The sequence below is a fragment of the Pecten maximus genome, chromosome 5 (assembly GCF_902652985.1).
Source record: "Pecten maximus chromosome 5, xPecMax1.1, whole genome shotgun sequence".
In the NCBI taxonomy this organism is placed as follows: domain Eukaryota; kingdom Metazoa; phylum Mollusca; class Bivalvia; order Pectinida; family Pectinidae; genus Pecten; species Pecten maximus.
This window is the reverse complement of record NC_047019.1, coordinates 2,389,746-2,409,828: the sequence shown is the minus strand read 5'-3', so window position 1 is coordinate 2,409,828 and position 20,083 is coordinate 2,389,746. Positions and strand designations below refer to the sequence as shown.

At 34.6% G+C, this 20,083-nt stretch overlaps 1 protein-coding gene across 2 annotated transcripts; it reads left to right on the top strand.

Annotated features, from left to right (window-relative positions):
• The first annotated feature begins 2,483 nt into the window (after positions 1 to 2,483).
• Positions 2,484 to 19,804, top strand: LOC117326835 (transmembrane protein 181-like). 2 transcript variants are annotated; one of them, XM_033883605.1, is made up of 13 exons: positions 2,484 to 2,683; positions 7,466 to 7,569; positions 7,920 to 8,078; positions 8,351 to 8,493; positions 9,075 to 9,194; positions 9,613 to 9,693; positions 12,183 to 12,282; positions 14,148 to 14,275; positions 15,601 to 15,750; positions 16,927 to 17,029; positions 17,805 to 18,029; positions 18,736 to 18,802; positions 19,078 to 19,804. In XM_033883605.1, exons 1-13 carry the CDS (start codon positions 2,547 to 2,549, stop codon positions 19,154 to 19,156), a joined length of 1,596 nt encoding a protein of 531 aa, XP_033739496.1. In that variant the 5' UTR covers positions 2,484 to 2,546; the 3' UTR covers positions 19,157 to 19,804. The 2 variants fall into 2 exon arrangements, with proteins under 2 accessions (XP_033739496.1, XP_033739497.1); XM_033883606.1 differs by lacking the exon at positions 2,484 to 2,683 and adding an exon at positions 3,241 to 3,316.
• Positions 19,805 to 20,083: the final 279 nt, after the last annotated feature.

Here is a 20,083-nt window from a genome sequence, read left to right as displayed (position 1 = left end):
ACCTTAGTCAGACATACAGGTTATCGCGACCTTAGTCAGACATACCGGTTATCGCGACCTTAGTCAGACATACCGGTTATCGCGACCTTAGTCCGATATATCGGTTATCACGATGTAAGTCTCTCATAAATCAAATGTATATTCATGTAAATCTATTCAGCATACGAAAATTGCATACTTTGTAAATTTTGTACATTCTTGCGGGAAGGGCGATTACTCAGTTGCGATAACTTTTGCCCAATCCTTTTGGAAACTCATTTGCATAAAACATGTTTAAACTAAACAGATTTCCGTGCACTTAATATGCTAGCCGCGAATTCGTGCTCAAATTGGTGAAAATTATGAAATAACAGATGACTGTTATGGATATTTGCTTAATCTAAAAGAGAAAATCTCCAGTGTCCTGCGCGAACATATTTTTGATCGTCAAATTAATTATCAAAACAATTCTTTTTTAATTATAATTTATTTATCGATCTTTTAATATGTCATCTTGGACGACTTCAGGAATTTCTTTTGAGATTATTTCAATTTAATTCATTTTTATAATACTAGAACTTGTATTATACATTTGTGAAAACTTACATCGGTTTTGATTGATGGTAAGTTATTTCTCATTTTATTCTGTTCAAATCTGGTAAAGATTGGAATTGCATTACATTATCAAGTAAACGTTTCATTGCAAACAGACAATCAGAAAAAAATCGTCAAGGATATTGACCTGATTTACATACAACATTTTCGTAGGTTCGTGAATCTTTCAATCGATAAGGAAAACTTCTGATTTCCAATCGAACTTCCGGTAATTCCTGTGTCAGTCTACAGACGATGGCCAAACGTCTTAGGTCCCTGTGTGGCACCCAGCATGTTACATAACAACGAGATATCAGTTGATTAAACAGCTGCGCGAAAATAGGTACCGCGCGGAAATAGGTGATTAGACGATATTAGATCTGAAATCTAAGTCCTTGATTTTATGATTTTTTTTCGGCCTTTTTTTTTCGGCATAGCCGTCTAATTTTGTTTTGGCCCCGGATATGACGCGACAGGTGGCGTACAGGTCAAGATGAAGTATATGATTGGTCAATGTAGCGGTCAATGCAAAATGCACATATGCAGTTAAAAACGAAACAAAGTTAAGATTGAATGCAAGCTAAATAAGTGGATACATATTTTCAAATGACACATTAATAAAATCATATTCCTGATTCAAATGCAGTCTTATTATTACCAAAAATGATTCAAACTGATCTAATTTTGTTATCCGTGCTGAAACGCATTAGTTCGTTGATTTATTTCACCAGCAGTATTACATTATAACCACCAGCATTAAAACTATGCCGTTTATCTTTTTAAAGATATTTCTTGTTATATTTTATTTCATTTTATTTTTATTTTCAGCATTTTATCGGTTCCACATAATATGTATCTGATATAGAATATCATCACATTAAACAAACTATATGATTCTGGTAGGCTTATGAAAATAGAATTAAATCTTATTGGTCAAATCAATAAAAAATATGAAAATAAAATTTGTAAAAGTGAAATAAAAGAAAAAAATCGCATCAAATCACGGACTTAGATATCAGATCTAGTTGTCCTCAGAGGCCTGTTAATCACATAATTTTCAGACAACTAAAATAGACATATCATAATTGTAATAACCGAACTACACGGTACATAGCGAACGGACGTATAACCAATCCAACAATTAAAACTATAACAATCGTGTATGTCTGATTACAGCCTATAATGAGGACAAGCGGCGCTGAGCTTTACATTAGGCACTGTAAATATTGCAACATTCGTTTCCCGAACAAGGCTTTGTGCTATGTATCATTTCTGTTGTCTTGACAACAACAATTTCTGCAGTTGAAACGGAAACAAACACCAATCATCATGTGACGAAAAAAAGAACAACAATCAAATGGAAGTTAGAATATTCAGAATACAACAAAGAAACAGCCTTATACCGTAAGAATGTATATGGACAAGGGCAAACTGAAATACAAAGTAGATACTACAATGAAGCAGTATCGCTAACAACAAACATCACGTTAGAATAAAGCTGTATAAATTAGAATGAAATTTAAGCATGCGGAATTAGAAATAGCCAGTAAGAATAAGAAATTAGGAACTGGACTGAAATATGATCATTATGAATGAAGAATAAACGAGTAAGCAGTTCGAATTTTGACTCTGTCAGCGTTCCATAGTATTGATCTATCGATATTGATTTCTGTTTCGGCACGTGTCCCTTTGTCACCCTGGCCTGTGACGTCACATTTATTGAATTCGATACGCGAAAGTTATGCCGAACCGATCGATACTATTTCCATGAATATTAACCAACACTGGCTTCTGATTGGCTGTCGCTGGCAGATATGAGAGGGACCGATTCCATCCGTAATATACAGTATGGCACCCACCACATGTTTGTGACCAGAATAGGCACGTGAGCTGTTCCTGGGAGACTTGAAGAGCTACTACTCGTCCTTCGGATAGCCTTTCGTTCCTTTATCGACTCCACCGTAACCACTGCCATGGATAATTACTCGTTTTCATTTCATACGCCGTCTTGGACCGATAATGCCCGTGCTTTTCTCTCGCAGTTCTCCGATGTGTTCAGTGCCTTCTCCAAATATATATCGCCGTCATATTACCACGACCGGTGTGAAAGGTGAGTTGTCAGGGGTTTGAATCTGGTGGTGTGTCTTCAATTCTGTCCGAACCGATACAGTGTCGATACACAAAACGTGTCTAAATGGCTATGCATCGTCATATACGCGTGCAATCTTTTTGTCACTAGAATCAGTACGAATGAATTAATTGTACGTACATGTACTTGTACATGTGTATGCATGTATATACAACACATGTAGGCAAACAAGTTGTCAATAGCTTGTGTTCCTATTAAATGCTTAATTAGTCCATTAAAAGCAATGTAACGAGAATAATTATTTAATATAGTATTAGACTAGTCTATCGGTTTTTCGATCTGCTTTGTGTATTTACACAGAACTCATGTTGTCATGCTCCTTTTATATTTCCCTTTTCAAATAAAAATATCATACAAAAGGTTGCTATCAATTTACTCATCATATTATTTGAAATACCATACAACGAATCATATGACAATATTACAGCAAATCATGGGAGTCAGCAGCTGCTCTTTAGATGTAAGCGTCTTAGAGACGTCGCATATGTCTTTCAAATCATTGTCATTTAGATTCTTGCCAGGAAGTCAACACTGAAAAGAATAATTATTCTCTGCGGGCACCAGAACTGCCAACATGGCACCAGAAATTGAATCGTAAGATTTTAATTAAGTTATAGATTTATCGTCATAATACTGATTTCAGAGCCGTTTCGTTTATTATATCCATTCAAACGAAAGTCGTTGAAAGAATATACGCCGTAGATAATCGATACCATCAAAATATTGACTGCTTCGTGTCATATCTAGTTAAGTCGAAGACAATTCGGACAAATGTTTATCGATATACTTTTCAGAGATATTCCTAGTATTTGCCGTTAAAAATGTTCTTTTTGTGATAGCTTCACAACATATAATCATCTTAAAACGATCAAAAAGTTTGTGAACACTAAATTAGTCTTAATAGTTAATATAGCAGTCTTTTATTTCGTAGTCGAATTTGAACAATCTCAGTGTTTCTCGGCACACGGGTCGGCCTAAGTACAATCGTACGTAAGGCCCATTGTTTGGTTTGGTAATTGACAATTCAGAAGAAGAGTAACTTATTTTTGCTGTAAATCGTTTCAAAATAATTATAAAAAAAAAAATGACACAAAAGAATCACATTTGAAAACATTTATATTTATTAGAAAAACAAAAAGGAAGGTAAGGGGTGATGTTTCTAGCCAGTTTTCTCAACAAAAAAAAAGAACTTGATACTAAGGTTGACATATAATACATATAGGTACAGGATAACACATTTGAAGGTAAGAAAATGATTTATCTTTCATGAACGAGAATACTGCAGCCCCGTGAACACCGACAAAATATGTGATAACTTAGAATGAGAACGACACAATTTCACTTTGGCCAACATACCCCTTAAGTGAAAACTAGATATATGGCAGAAGGTTTCTAGATTTAAGAAAAATGTTTTTAAGTTTGTTCTCAAAATTTTTTAGAACCATGATTATAGCATTGATTATAAGCTAATACAAACTTACTAAAATTATTGTATCACAAACAGTTTTATTTGTAAAGATATATTTCTCGTTTGATTTTAATTATATTGACATGTAGAGCAAGGGTATGTACTTTTGCACAGATCATAGATTTACACATCTCATGATTTTTTGTGCTTCTCCTCCACGTGACTGAGGACTACGACGCCCCATATACACCTGGACACTATACACATAAGCAATTGATGTTTGTCCATGGTTTCCAGAAAAAACACTAGAAAAACTGGATAAACAGTTGTCTTTTACCCAGTGTCGGACTGATTTTATCGTTATATTTTGCTCTGCTTTTAGTTTATTTTGACAACACAGTGTTGGCCCGTAACTGCCTTGGCACTTTTTGAGCTTTGCTACATACTATTTGATAAATCCCGACTAAATTAAAGAAGCTAGATGGGTGTGCAAAATTACCTTACAGACCGTCTTCAAACCCAGAAATAAACACAAGATAATGACAACTTATGTGTACGCATCAGGCTACACACTTGTACACGTTATGAAGCGTTTGTACATCTAACAATGTAAGATACTCTTTCTTGATTTGAATGAAACTGATGTGTTTCCATTTCAAAAATCTGACATTTTAAATTAAAAAAAAACAATTTCTAGAAGTTAATTACTTATTGCCAATTAAGTTTTCAGAACTGGACTATGTATATGCACTCAATTGTGTAATTTTCCAGGTTTTGACACTTCAGTCATAATATAGTTTTGTTTATTATTATAAGTTCTTTGATTCCACTCTTCAGGTAAACCTAAATGTTTATAAAAATATAAATTTGAATGAGTAAAACTACTTATTTCATTTCAAATCTTGCCTTTTTACGATCGCTGGGTGTTGTTTACCCCAAGTCCCAATCCAGCATACTGTGTAGTGTGTAGCCCGAATTTCCTCTGGCCCTGACCAGACATGGTGTCAGGGCCAAAGGAAACTTTGACTGCATACTGTGCTTAGACTGTTTGTGTGTATTGCCTGTATACATCTACAAGATATTTGATAACGACAGTATTCTGAAAGAAATCCATTCACCCCCTGGTAATTTGATATGACAACCTGTCTTTATGTAAATATCTGTATCTAATTATTATGTGTGGAAAATTAAGCCATCCTTATAATATATAAGAATGTTACCAAGCTTTGTGACGAGGACGGTGCAGTTCTAAAAAAGAGCCCATTATTATTCATTTTGCCTGTACCTACCTACAAATATACCAATCTATTCTGCAGCTGTGCAAAGTGTCTTTCCACGAACTATGAAATTTTATTTATCTAGAAACATTTATTGCAATGCCAAAACAAACTATCCCCTTGACAAATGTGAACCTGACTTACCACACTTATGCATCTGTTATGAAACCATCTGTTACAGCCAGCGTCACAAGTAACCATATCGTCAAATACATTAGAAAGATGACATCCCTCGGATTCACACTCCATAAAAATATCAAAGGATAAAGTCTGAGAATTCCCTATATTTTTTTTTCTTGGCTTGAAAATTTAGAAAATCTACCATTTGAAATAGATTCAACAAGATACCTTCTCATACGTATACAATCACAATCAAATTCTAAATCCTCCAACCCGTTGAATCCATTTAAGCAAAACTCTACTAGGTTAGCAAAAGTAAAAAATCCACATCATTCAGCCCCGTTTGACTGTTGCTGATGCAGGGTAAAATTTAAAACTAAATTTTTCTATTTTCCTCATATGCTCCCGCCCTGATGATACCTGCACTTCTAAAGGCCCTGACAAATGACCCTTACCTTCTAAAGGCCCTGACAAATGACCCTTACTTTTAGTATTAACCATCAAATTGTATATATGTGTCCCTCCTTGGAGATCTATTTCTGACACTACCCAATGGTATGGTGTATGGTGGATTTTCACTGCTGATGCTGTAGTTGGTAATTACATTCATAGTGCATAATCCCACTTACCATTTTTAGCTCACCTGGCCCAAAGGCAGGGGAAGGCAAACATATTTTGCATTAAAGATGCTTTTGACTTAGTAATTATAGGGGGTCAGATGAGGGGTAGGGCCCAATAGGGGAAATAGAGGTAATTTCTTTATATCGCTACTAGTCATAAAGTTATTGATTGATTTGAACCCAATTTGGTCAAGGGGGAAGGGGAACAGATTTGCATAAATGGTGACTCTAACCCCAAGCTATGTATTATTGCTGCACATGCAAAAATTGGCTTTAGTGAACTTACCTCTCAATATCCTTCTCCGTGACCAGGTTAAAGAAATTCATCACCGTAGCTTCCGCCATTTTCTCGCTTTGAGCTCCCTCCGATTGAGGCGCCACCCCCTCCAATACAAGGGAACATAACTCCTGCGCCCCCCAATTCCGTTAACCTTCTCCACGGTGCCAAGGGGCCAAAGGGGCGGGGCCTGATACTACTACTACTAGTACTACTATAGTCATAAAGCACTGAATGGATTTGAACCAAAATTGGTCAGATTTTGCATAAATGGCGAAAGGTGGGGCCCAGTAGAAGAAATTGATGTAAATCCTTTAAATCCCTACTAGTCCTAATATAATTGTCCTGCAATGCATATACCTACAGTAAAGTTTGAATTCGAAGTTAACCTTGTACTATACATGTACATATTATATATATATATATAATGCCTATGAAAGTTCAAATCGTGATATCTAACACTAATTATCAGATTATCCAATACTAAGGAATATATAACTATATAAACCTTCACAGCCATATATACAATGTACATGTATTATAAGACTAGAATTATATATCACTATATAAACCTTCACAGCCATATATACAATGTACATGTATTATAAGACTAGAATTATATATCACTATATAAACCTTCACAGCCATATATACAATGTACATGTATTATAAGACTAGAATTATATATCACTATATAAACCTTCACAGCCATATATACAATGTACATGTATTATAAGACTAGAATTATATATCACTATATAAACCTTCACAGCCATATATACATTGTACATGTATTATAAGACTAGAATTATATATCACTATATAAACCTTCACAGCCATATATACAATGTACATGTATTATAAGACTAGAATAACCCCTCCCTATTTTGATGAAGTCTTTTTAATTTTCACTCCAAATTGTTCCGCATGTATTGCCTTACACTATGTATGTCTGGAATGATGAGGTATAATTACTGTATTATATTCTTTGGTTTCCAGGTCTGTAAAGATGTGTCTGTATTATGTTCTATGATTTTCCAGGTCTGTCCAGATGCGACTGTATTCTCTGTCCAAACGTCAGTTTGTCTCTGTCTTTGTCATCTTCTTCTTCTGCTTCGGTATCACTGTCATGGTGGGCATGGCAGGTAAGTTGACACAAAATGATTATCAAAAATTATTACGATGCTATTCCAATATATTAAGATATTTCAAATTTTATTGACATAAAGATAGTTCAAATTATGTTGACTTATAGATAGTTCAAATTTAATTGACTTTTAAGATAATTCAAATTTTGTTAACTTAAAGATAGTTTAAATTTTGTTGGCTTGAAATTGCTGATGGAGATCAGACAGCATGTAATATTCAGTAAATCATTTAAGTCAAAATTTTGCCAAAAATCAAATTAAACATGTTTCAGGTTTTCTCTTAACTTGGCATATCATTTATAATTACATTTCCTATTATATTTAAAATTAATATTTGCTGTTTTCAGGTCCGCCGATTATAGACACAGTGTCCCATAATGGATCACTGGTCTCCGGAAGTCACTCCAAGGGGGCTGCTAGTCACTTCAAGCTCAAGTCTCCACCGATGTCAACGTTTCACCAACAGATGTGGTTGATCGCTCATATGACAACCAACAACAGGGGAGGTAAGTTGTGATCAATCATGTTTTAACTTCTATAAAGAAATAACTACATTATATTACAGCAAAATCAAAAAGAAGTCAAAGTCATCAGTGGAATATATTAGTAAAGAGTGGAAAATTTAAAGAAATTCCAAGGCATCATGGGAAATATGTTTCTGTTAATGGTAACTAATTCCAGAAAATTAAGCCTCAATTCATATTTTTAAAATTTTGTTAAATACTAAATATGTAATCACTACAATACATATTAAGATTGAAAAATTTGTTTGTTGTAGGTTCACGATTCCAGGAGCCGTTTGTTGTTGGTGTGGGGATTCGAGGGTTTAAGGGTGATATTGACCATGGAATACTTAAGACAAAGAATCCAGAACTTAGTCCCATCGCTCACAACAGGACAAGGCTACTCAGCTGCTCACATGTACGACCATATTGGCAATATTAGAGTTGGTGAATGATTTTATGTTCAGTGGGCTTCTGACGAAAGATTATCTACAGACCTGTATTTATGTATCCAGCAATAAGGTCATGTCTTACCAGAAGCCAATTCTGAAAGCTATCCATCTTGCACTTTGAGTCAAATATATTTTGGCCCCTTTGTTGTACTTATTACAGGCTAAATATAGTTATTTAAGATCCATTTACTTCAGAAAAAAACCTTTAAAGATCAATTAAGTGTAATACATAAAATAAAGGATTTGATTTGGTTTATGAACTAATGTTATTTTACTGGAAACCAAACTTAGGGAATCGGACCATGACAGATATATGGTCAAATCACTGCAATAATACATGTATAGCACATTTGTTGGTCAACCGTGATTCAGTAATGTCATTACATCCGTGAATTTTATGATGTCTAGATATCAGATTCTATGATTTTGTAATATTTGTGATTTCTAAGTCTGCGTATCTATACTTTCTTTTACCTCTATTGGTCAAGGATTTCAGTAGTTCAACAATTTTGTGTTGATTTGAGAATGTAAAACCATATTTTTATAGGTTTGTGATGACCTTATACTGCTTCACCTCGGCTATTTAGACTACACAAATTACATCATCAACATAGACTTTTATGGCCTCGAGGCGACAAAGTCCAACATCAAGGATATTGTTTTCTATGTGAGTATTGTAACTATCTAGTAACAAATTATGGTAGTTACCATAGTTACCATAGTTACCATAGTTACGTTACCATAGTTACCATATTAATTACCTCTATCACCAACAAGGATATTCATTTTGCTAAAAACGGTTTAAGAAATTTTCTGAATGATAAAAAGCCTTCTAGCAAAAGGGAATCTGATAAGAAAGAAAAATCAAATGAGTCAAAAAGATAAAATTTTGATGACAGCTTAAGAATAGTCTGTGTATCCTGGAGCGATTCATTGTTGATCGTGTTTGTTACCTTGTGTAAATTACAACAGCAAGTCTAAATTATTGATAATAGATAATAAACGAAAAGCTACCTCCTTTATAATCATTCCATCATCCTGGGTGCTTATACATGTAAAATTATAAAATAAACGTTATTTTTCAGTTTAAGAGCTACAACACCTCCTTTACACAGCTTGAGATTTGGATCCGATTTGTGTTTGTGGTGATGACTTTCCTCGGCACTGTAAGTTTTCCAAGGGACATTCAGTTAGACAGTTCTTTTGTGTGTAAATTGGTTGGAAGGCAATGCCGTATGACATTCTTATGATGGAGGGTTTTAATGAATTTCAAATATAACTGACAATTTAAAGATTTTCATGTTCAAAGATTTTCTTCAGCATAAACTTCAGTATGTTTTTGCAGAATTATCGTAAAAACACATGTAATTTGCGCACCAGTGTAATTTGCACAGGAACTTTTTGGGACTGAAAATGCTGAAAGAAAATTTCTATCCATATATTTTGCGCATCAACAAATTTTGACCAAAAACGATGTCCAGGTGGTCCCGAAAACGATGTATGAAAAATGATACTAACACAGATTAGCACAAAACTGTTACTATATACTTGATTAAAATAATTTGATCATTTTGTGTTTGTAATGAGGAAATAGCAAAATTGCATCTTGTTTCTTTACTTTAAATCGACCACAAGAGGAATAGCTACCGTAACCACAGTGCATACTCATTATAAACATTTATCAGCTCAAACTTTCAAAGAAAAGTAAAATTAAGTACATAATCACTTTTGCATATATCGCTACAAGTAAGTCTAATTAATTAAACCAATAAAGCTTAATGCAGTATCTGATGAGGGAAATAATGTCCACTGGGATAATGTGGGTGTTACGCTTCCCTCAGAACTGCTGCTGTAGCTGTTGGTAGCTATAAAATAGTGTAACTGACCTTGTTGATAATAACTTGATCGCCCTGACAGACCACTGGGCTGCCAGGTTCTGAAATGAGGCAGCCCGGGCCGCCAATGGTGAAGCCCCTCCTAGGGGATTTAGGGGCATATCCCTACTGCCCCTAATAACCTCAACTCTGAGGGGAAAAAAAATAAATTTTAAATTTAAGTTTCCTGTGGTCTAGTTCTTTCTGAGCATAGAAATATAAGATCTTAAACAAAAGAGTTTTTTAAAACGAAAAAAAAAAAATTGAAAATAAAATTATTGAAGTAAATGAAGAAAACTTTAGCTGGACATTATACATTTAGATGAAAATGTTGGCACCCTATATAGCTACAGGGGCTGGTCTGGACATTCTAGCAGCCCGACCAGATTCCAAGCAGCCCATGGCTGCCAGGCTACTGTTAGTGTCGATCCATGCTATGTATTTACAATTAATCGTATGACATGTACAGGTGTGTTAGCATGCTCCTTATCTAGGTAGGGTAACAGGTGTTACGAGTCCAGACTGGAGTGTAAAACAATTAAATGCACAGATGTTAGCTACAGAATTAACATCTATCACCCACTTCCACATTGATCTAGGTTTTTATTGCTCTCTGCTTCATGATACACCTTGTGTTGAGTTTGTTTAAACTGAAGCCCCTATGTACATAGACATCCTTAGGCCCTGGCTTATGTAGGTCTATATATATAGCTAGCCTGTTGCTCAATATGAATTGATTTTTTTTATATTTAATAAGATCTTGGAAAATCTGTCTGGTAGGTGTATATATTGACCAGCCATTCTACAAGCTTCTTACTTCCTCATTTAGCTTCATTTATAAATAATCTCTTAGAAATGAATTAATATATAATCTCCTAAAAATTGATTAAACTAATGAATTATTTCCTAAATATGGATAATAAATCATGTAAGAATAATTATTTATAGACTTTTAATTATGCATTGAGTGGGCATCAGATATTAATTGTGCAGCCGTACAGGGTCAGGGCGGTGTCAAAATAACCTGAGGCAGATCTTCCCATGCATAAGAAATTTGTTATGATGTAGAAGTAGTAAAGGACTTTAACAAACATGTTTATGTATAATGAATAGATTTACAATGAAAAATTAACTTGAATTTACACAATACATCATCACTTGAAAAGTACTTGAACAAGTTTAGATTTAACTAAATAAACTTGAAATGTACTTGAGAAGCACTGAAACTAAGGGTAGACTGACTAACTATAGATGTGGCTTGATAATGAATACCAATATACATTGTATTCTACATCTGTTCTCATCTGTTGTACAATCCTACTTTCTTTACTGAAATATCATTCTGAATACAAACATTACACAATTCTGATAATCTCATATTGCAATATGTTCATCACAATATTATCTATAAAACTGACATTATGGCCTTACAAACTTCTAAACTTTCCCAAAAACTGGCTGTGCAGTTTCTCACATCATGGTTTGTACACTGAATCTTTATCTACCTTTCTAAACAAAAGAGCTCACATTGGCGCAAAATCACACAGACTCGCACTTGCAATCAAAGGGAAATAACTCTTTCAATGAATTAACTGATATTTAACTTTCTCTCGTTAGTGTAACGCTACATTAATAATTGTATTTTAATTTAATCTAGTTGACATCAATAGAATGACCTTTACTATTTAAACATAGGTCAACATGATGTTGATACGATATGTAAAATCCCGTGACTATCAAGGACACCACTAGATATGTAACCAATGTGTTGTTACTTCCAGTGCCTTTTTGCTCATTCCCTGAGGAAGTTTTCCATGAGAGATTGGTCAATAGAACAAAAATGGATCTCCGTCCTGTTGCCTCTGCTTCTCCTGTACAATGGTAAGAACATGGATCATGACAAGAAGTCTCCATGGAAACCAGGAAAAATACTGGTTTTCCTAAAATACTGGTTTTCCTAGAAATGATGAACCAACAAAATAACATTTTTGTCATTACAATTGATCTAATATAGTTTTATTGCCAGACAATACATTTGTCCAATACTACAGACATAATCCAAAACCTTGGCCATTTCATTGTAAAGACAGGTTTTATAGAGGTATGACAGTTTATTTACAAAAACAAGTAAGTTTGACTTTTGTAATTGTGAGTGATGTAACTTGTAAAATTAATTCATCAACACATCAAAGCATGAAATCTTTTTCTTATGAAAGGGATTTTTTGTTTATGGAAACAACATAAAGATATGAAGATCATGATTATACAGAACATAAAACCTTTCAGTAAAATCCTATAAGGAATCCTGTTTATCCTGCTGTAAGCTCATATGTCTGGTAGTAAGCCTACTCCAACAATGTTGGAGAACAACAGGGCAAGAAACTTATGACTGAACTTCTCAAGGTGGATTTACACTGCGCAGAACGTTAAATTTTCAAAGTCAGGATTTTGACCATGTCAATCAGTTAATTTAAGTTTAAGTGTTTAACGGTGTTGTGTTATTAGTAATAACCTCTTTTTCATGAATCCATCATTAAATTCACAAAAATAGCACTCAAAGTCACACAATCTTGATTATTTACATTTCAAGGCTCCATTCCGGTAACAACTCTGATTGAAAATGGCGGTCCGGTAAAAACAAACAAAAAGATTTTTACTTTGTACTTTATGTTTGTTACGCTTAGTACACACATTCTGTATTTTTTACAACCAATGCCGCAGAGTTCAAAATACGTTACTTGAAGCCTCGGAATGATGTAGTAAAGTGTTTTGTGTCCTAGTTTGATTAATTTGGTGTTAATTAGTGATTGGACTGTTTAAATGAGATATATAATACCTAAACTGTATGTACACATACAGTTGTCACCAAGTTTACACTTATAATACCTAAACTGTATGTACACACATACAGTTGTCACCAAGTTTACACTTATAATACCTAAACTGTATGTACACACATACAGTTGTCACCAAGTTTACACTTATAATACCTAAACTGTATGTACACACATACAGTTGTCACCAAGTTTACACTTATAATACCTAAACTGTATGTACACACATACAGTTGTCACCAAGTTTACACTTATAATACCTAAACTGTATGTACACACATACAGTTGTCACCAAGTTTACACTTATAATACCTAAACTGTATGTACACACATACAGTTGTCGCCAAGTTTACACTTATAATACCTAAACTGTATGTACACACATACAGTTGTCACCAAGTTTACACTTATAATACCTAAACTGTATGTACACACATACAGTTGTCACCAAGTTTACACTTATAATACCTAAACTGTATGTACACACATACAGTTGTCACCAAGTTTACACTTATAATACCTAAACTGTATGTACACACATACAGTTGTCACCAAGTTTACACTTATAATACCTAAACTGTATGTACACACATACAGTTGTCACCAAGTTTACACTTAAGAATACTGATATTATTGTCTCATTCTTTCCACTCTGAAATCAGTCTGGAACTTGCACATTTTCAAATGGGTTTCGGTGGCCAAAGGTCAGTAGGCGTCAGAATCAAAAAAATAGCCAGAGACCTTTAGTAATAAGCCCATTCGTGTCTTTTGTTGTTCGATATGAAATTACTGCATTAAGCCAAGTCAGAGTTTTATAAATTGGCTCCAAAGACTTATAACAGGATGAATATGGTGATGTAAACACCAGTTGTAATAAGACCATTAACATGTTTGAACTGCTATTGTTTTCAGATCCATTGTTCCCGATGACATTCCTGGTAAATAGCTGGGTTCCGGGTATCATGGACGGTATTTTCCAGGCTTCCTTTCTGTGCGGACTACTTATGTTCTGGCTGTGTATTTACCACGGAGTCCGACAGGTACACAATTAACAGATTTCTCTAAAGAAAAATGTCTTAGTCTCTAGCTTTATCAGGTTTCACGGGGTCTCAATTGAATTCTCTCTAGCTTTATCAGGTTTCACAGGGTCTCAATTGAATTCTGTTTTCAAGTTTTAAGGAAAGATTCTTAGCTTTTTATCCTGCTGTAACAAAAGATATGAACGATGAAACCCCCCAGAAAAGAGAAAAAATTTCTTCACTTTTTGTGTTGTCTGCAAAAAGCATGCAGTATATATGTATCACTATGTCGGTGTCGACTCGGGATACACATTTTCAATGTATGCTACCAGGAGGAGACAAGACATCAAGAAGTGGCTGAAATGTCAAGATATGCTATATGATCAATATTGGTTCAAGACATGCTATATGATCAATATTGGTTCAAAATATGAGTGGCTTCATTCCAAGCATGCAAATGGACTTGTCTACTGTAATGATAAATCTCGGAGGATAGAAATATTCATTTAAATAGTGAAACAATAACACACCCAAACATGTGTAAGATAGTACATAATTAAACTTGAACTACTCTAACAATAATGCAACCATAATCAGTTATAAAAGATACAGGGTAGAGTGGTGGTAGGTACGTTTGTAGGGACACAGGGTAGAGTGGTGGTAGGTACGTTTGTAGGGACACAGGGTAGAATTGTGGTAGGTACGTTTGTAGGGACACAGGGTAGAATTGTGGTAGGTACGTTTGTAGGGACACAGGGTAGAATTGTGGTAGGTACGTTTGTAGGGACACAGGGTAGAGTGGTGGTAGGTACGTTTGTAGGGACACAGGGTAGAATTGTGGTAGGTACGTTTGTAGGGACACACGGTAGAATTGTGGTAGGTACGTTTGTAGGGACACAGGGTAGAGTGGTGGTATAGGTACGTTTGTAGGGACACGGTAGAATTGTGGTAGGTACGTTTGTAGGGACACAGGGTAGAGTGGTGGTAGGTACGTTTGTAGGGACACACGGTAGAATTGTGGTAGGTACGTTTGTAGGGACACAGGGTAGAGTGGTGGTAGGTATGTTTGTAGGGACACAGGGTAGAATTGTGGTAGGTACGTTTGTAGGGACACAGGGTAGAATTGTGGTAGGTACGTTTGTAGGGACACAGGGTAGAATTGTGGTAGGTACGTTTGTAGGGACACAGGGTAGAATTGTGGTAGGTACGTTTGTAGGGACACAGGGTAGAATTGTGGTAGGTAAGTTTGTAGGGAGGTAGACATAATACCGGCTATTTTTACACAGGGATGTTGACTCTGATACAGTATTGCAGATAAGCTTCATCAAAATGTAAATTTATTACAGACTGACCGGAGATTTGCCAAATTTTATCTGCCAAAATTAATCATTGTTGGACTTATATGGATCACAGCCGTTACACTAGCCTCATGGCAGGGCTACAACGAGTTACAGGATCCCACGTATTATTACCGCCTCGACACGACCAACTTCATGGTAAGACACAGTGAAACCAGTCTACTACATATAGGTTTTACACGTTCACAACTTCATGTGTAGTACAGGTAAATCATATAAACTTCATGTGTAGTACAGGTGATTCATACAAACTTCATGTGTAGTACAGGTAAATCATACAAACTTCACGTGTAGTACAGGTAAATCATACAAACTTCATGTGTAGTACAGGTAAATCATACAAACTAATTCATGTGTAGTACAGGTAAATCATACAAACTAATTCATGTGTAGTACAGGTAAATCATACAAACTTCATGTGTAGTACAGGTGATTCATACAAACTTCATGTGTAGTACAGGTAAATCATACAAACTTCATGTGTAGTACAGGTAAATCATACAAACTTCATGTGTAGTACAGGTAAATCATACAAACTTCATGTGTAGTACAGGTAAATCATACAAACTTCATGTGTAGTACAGGTGATTCATACAAACTTCATGTGTAGTAAAAGTAAATCATACAAACTTCATGTGTAGTACAGGTAAATCATACAAACTTCATGTGTAGTACAGGTGATTCATACAAACTTTATGTGTAGTACAGGTGATTCATACAAACTTTAGGTTCTGTACAGGTGATTCATACAAACTTCATGTGTAGTACAGGTAAATCATACAAACTTCATGTGTACTACAGGTAAATCATACAAACTTTATGTGTAGTACAGGTAAATCATACAAACTTCATGTGTAGTACAGGTGATTCATACAAACTTTAGGCCCTGTACAGGTAAATCATACAAACTTCATGTGTAGTACAGGTAAATCATACAAACTTCATGTGTAGTACAGGTAAATCATACAAACTTCATGTGTAGTACAGGTGATTCATACAAACTTTAGGCCCTGTACAGGTAAATCATACAAACTTCATGTGTAGTACAGGTGATTCATACAAACTTTAGGCCCTGTACAGGTAAATCATACAAACTTCATGTGTAGTACAGGTAAATCATACAAACTTCATGTGTAGTACAGGTAAATCATACAAACTTTAGGCTCTGTACAGGAGATTCAACCAAATTTTCAGTATCAATTATTTAAAAAAAAATTAACATTTCGTTGTTATATTTTCAAAGACATATAGATATCAAAAATCATTTAAAACTTTTCTGTATCAGAAACTGAACTTTGACCTTTGATGTTGCAGGGTTTCAAGATTTTCTTTTTCATTGTGGGCGGTCTCTACCTGTTATACTTGCTCTACCTCCTGGTGCGAGCGTACGCTGAACTGCGATCCATGCCTTATTTTGGTAAGACATTTATAGAACTTTCTGGTGTAGTTTTTATGTGGTATTTTCCATCCAAATGATCATTCAGTTTTTCAGTACCACTGATATCGTAAATGGAAACAAGAAAACACAGAGTCAGTGTAACCTCAGGTTTTAATTGAAACGTTGATTCACTTTAAACATCTCATCACAGGCGTCTACTTCTAGTTAGTATTGATAGAAACAAATTAGACACTACCTCTACTATATCAACAAGGTGTAACACTAGATGATCTACGATGCATCGACTGTGGAACGGAAATAGACCTGATTGGTCGACAGCTCTATAAACAATACTAACTATAATTGTCGACCAATCAGATCTTCTTCCGTTCCACAGTTGATTCGTGGTAGATCTTCGAGTTTTACACCATGTTGATATAGTAGGTGTAGAGGGCTAATATATTTTCCTATTAATACTAACCAGAAGCAGACGCCTGTACATGTGACCTCATTCAAAAAGAATTACCGGGGCTGCGGTGGCCGAGTGGTTAAAGTGTCCCGACACTTTATCACTAGCCCTTCACCTCTGGGTTGCGAGTTCGAAACCTACGTGGGGCAGTTGCCAGGTACTGACTGTAGGCCGGTGGTTTTTCTCCGGGTATTCCGGCTTTCCTCCACCTCGAAAACCTGGCACGTCCTTAAATGACCCTGGCTGTTAATAGGACGTTAAACAAAAAACAAACAAACAAACTTACCATTAGAATTGAAATTTATTTTTCATTTTCATTAAAATTTGTAATTTCTGTTTTCACAGATATTCGTTTGAAGTTCATGACACTGCTGATGTTGATCGTACTGTCAATAAGCGTTACTATAACCGTGATGCGATTCGGGGCAGCAGCCCTCCAGGATAATTTTGTCGCAGAGCTGTCCACAAACTACGAAAACTCCATAGAATTTGTATCGTTTTATGGTCTCCTAAACTTCTACATGTACACGATGGCATTCGTTTACTCCCCCTCCAAAAACGCTCAGTTCGGTGAGTAAACATCACAAATGATTATTTCTCAAAGAACAACATGATGAACATTTATGGCTGATATTTGGAATTTCTATGTTATTAATACATATTGCTTTATTTGATTTGTATTCTGCATAAGGTGAAATATATTTTTGTGGTCATCTAGACTAGCATATTCTTTTCCTACATCCAGTTTGTATGTCATGTAATGAGTTATCTCGCCTGTACTGAGGATGTAGTTTGTGTGGTACTGTAGAGGGCCTAAACTACTCTTGGTACACATTTGTAATGCTGATGTTTATGATTCATAAACTTTGGTGGAGGACATGAATGAAGTGCCTCTTCTAAATATAACTTAATTAAAACTGGTTGTGTAATTATAGTTGTATATTTAGTTGTGATAATAACGAGGAATGACATCTTTCTAATTATAGTTGTATATTTAGTTATGTTAATAACGAGGTATGACATCTTTCTAATTATAGTTTTATATTTAGTTATGATAATAACGAGGAATGATATCTTTCTAATTATAGTTTTATATTTAGTTATGATAATAACGAGGTATGACATCTTTCTAATTATAGTTGTATATTTAATCTGGTTGTGTTAATATAAGTGTATATTCAGTTGTAATATTGACATGGTATGACATCCATTTTTTACCGTGGATATATATACAATAATATACAGTTAGTGAGAGCGTTGTGTGTTTGTGTTACAGAGAGTAATTTGAAGGACAATCCAGCTATATCTATGTTGAATGACTCGGATGAGGAGGTGCATTATGGGTAAGTTGTCATTGATACTACTATATGTAAATATTTGTAATTATAGATATTAAAAAAACACTTTTTTGCTACACATTTGCTGTTTGTTTTAAAAAAAAAATATTTGAGGAAGGTTCAGTCCTGCTCACAAATGTCTTTGCGAATGGTGACAAGTAAGTTATAGGGAGTCGTGACTACATTCACACTTATTCTTTTTTCAAGCACCTTATAATTTCTCCATACGTGTCCATCTACTGAGGAATATTAATTGTGTTTATTTGTTTGTTTACTTATAGATCTGACCAAGAGGAGTCAAATCTAAATAATCACCACGTAAGTCGTTACCACGACTCCGAGGAAGAAACGTTCCGATAGGACCGCTGTCAAAGAGACGTTCTGATAGGACAGCTGCCAAACACAGAACCAGAACAAGGACTACGAATCTCATCTGAAGAGATCGGAATCTTATCTGAAAATCTACCATTTTGAGGGGATCCTATTTTACTGGATTTTGGTTTTTCGTTGTTAAGTATGAAAATATAATTTCTGTGGTATTCTCTTCAACATAATCTTCATAAGCTATACATGGTCTGACAAACTATGTGTACGAAATGTTAAGTTGGAATTGTATCCCAAAACAATTGAAAAGATTAATTGGTATGTGATAGATTAGTCGGTTGATATTTGTATATACATGATGTACATTCCATGTGGATAGCGGTAAGGTATTGGATTATAACTGACATTCCAAAGGGTTTATTTATCTGCAAATGATGGTGAAAATTTTATATGAGCAATGGAAGTACACTTGATTTGTATACTGTAAATATTTTAATTGATGATCAAAGAGAGTAGATTGAAAACTGCTTTAGAAATGTTATTTGCTATGTGGAGGGACTTTCCACGACATAAAATGAAATTTCAAGATTAGGATCAGTTCATTCTAAAAAAAAATATAATTTAAAACTAAAATTGTTTGCCTTTGGTCAACTTTTTAGAATTAGGTTAAATTCTACAATAGTCTAAGGCCTTATGTCAGTTTCTATATTGTTACTATATATAGAGCAGGAACTTTTTGTATGAAATATGACATTAAGTATAATTTACATTTGAATATAAATTAATTTGGGTCATTACAATGGTAATCTAAAAATTTCCACTTGAATGTTATTACATTAAAAAACAAAACAGAAAAATTCTTATGTAGTGATAAAATGATATACCCCATTATTTTTACATTTTGAATAGTATAGTGTATTTAATATTAATGTATTACCAATAAAATACTATCATATTATTAGT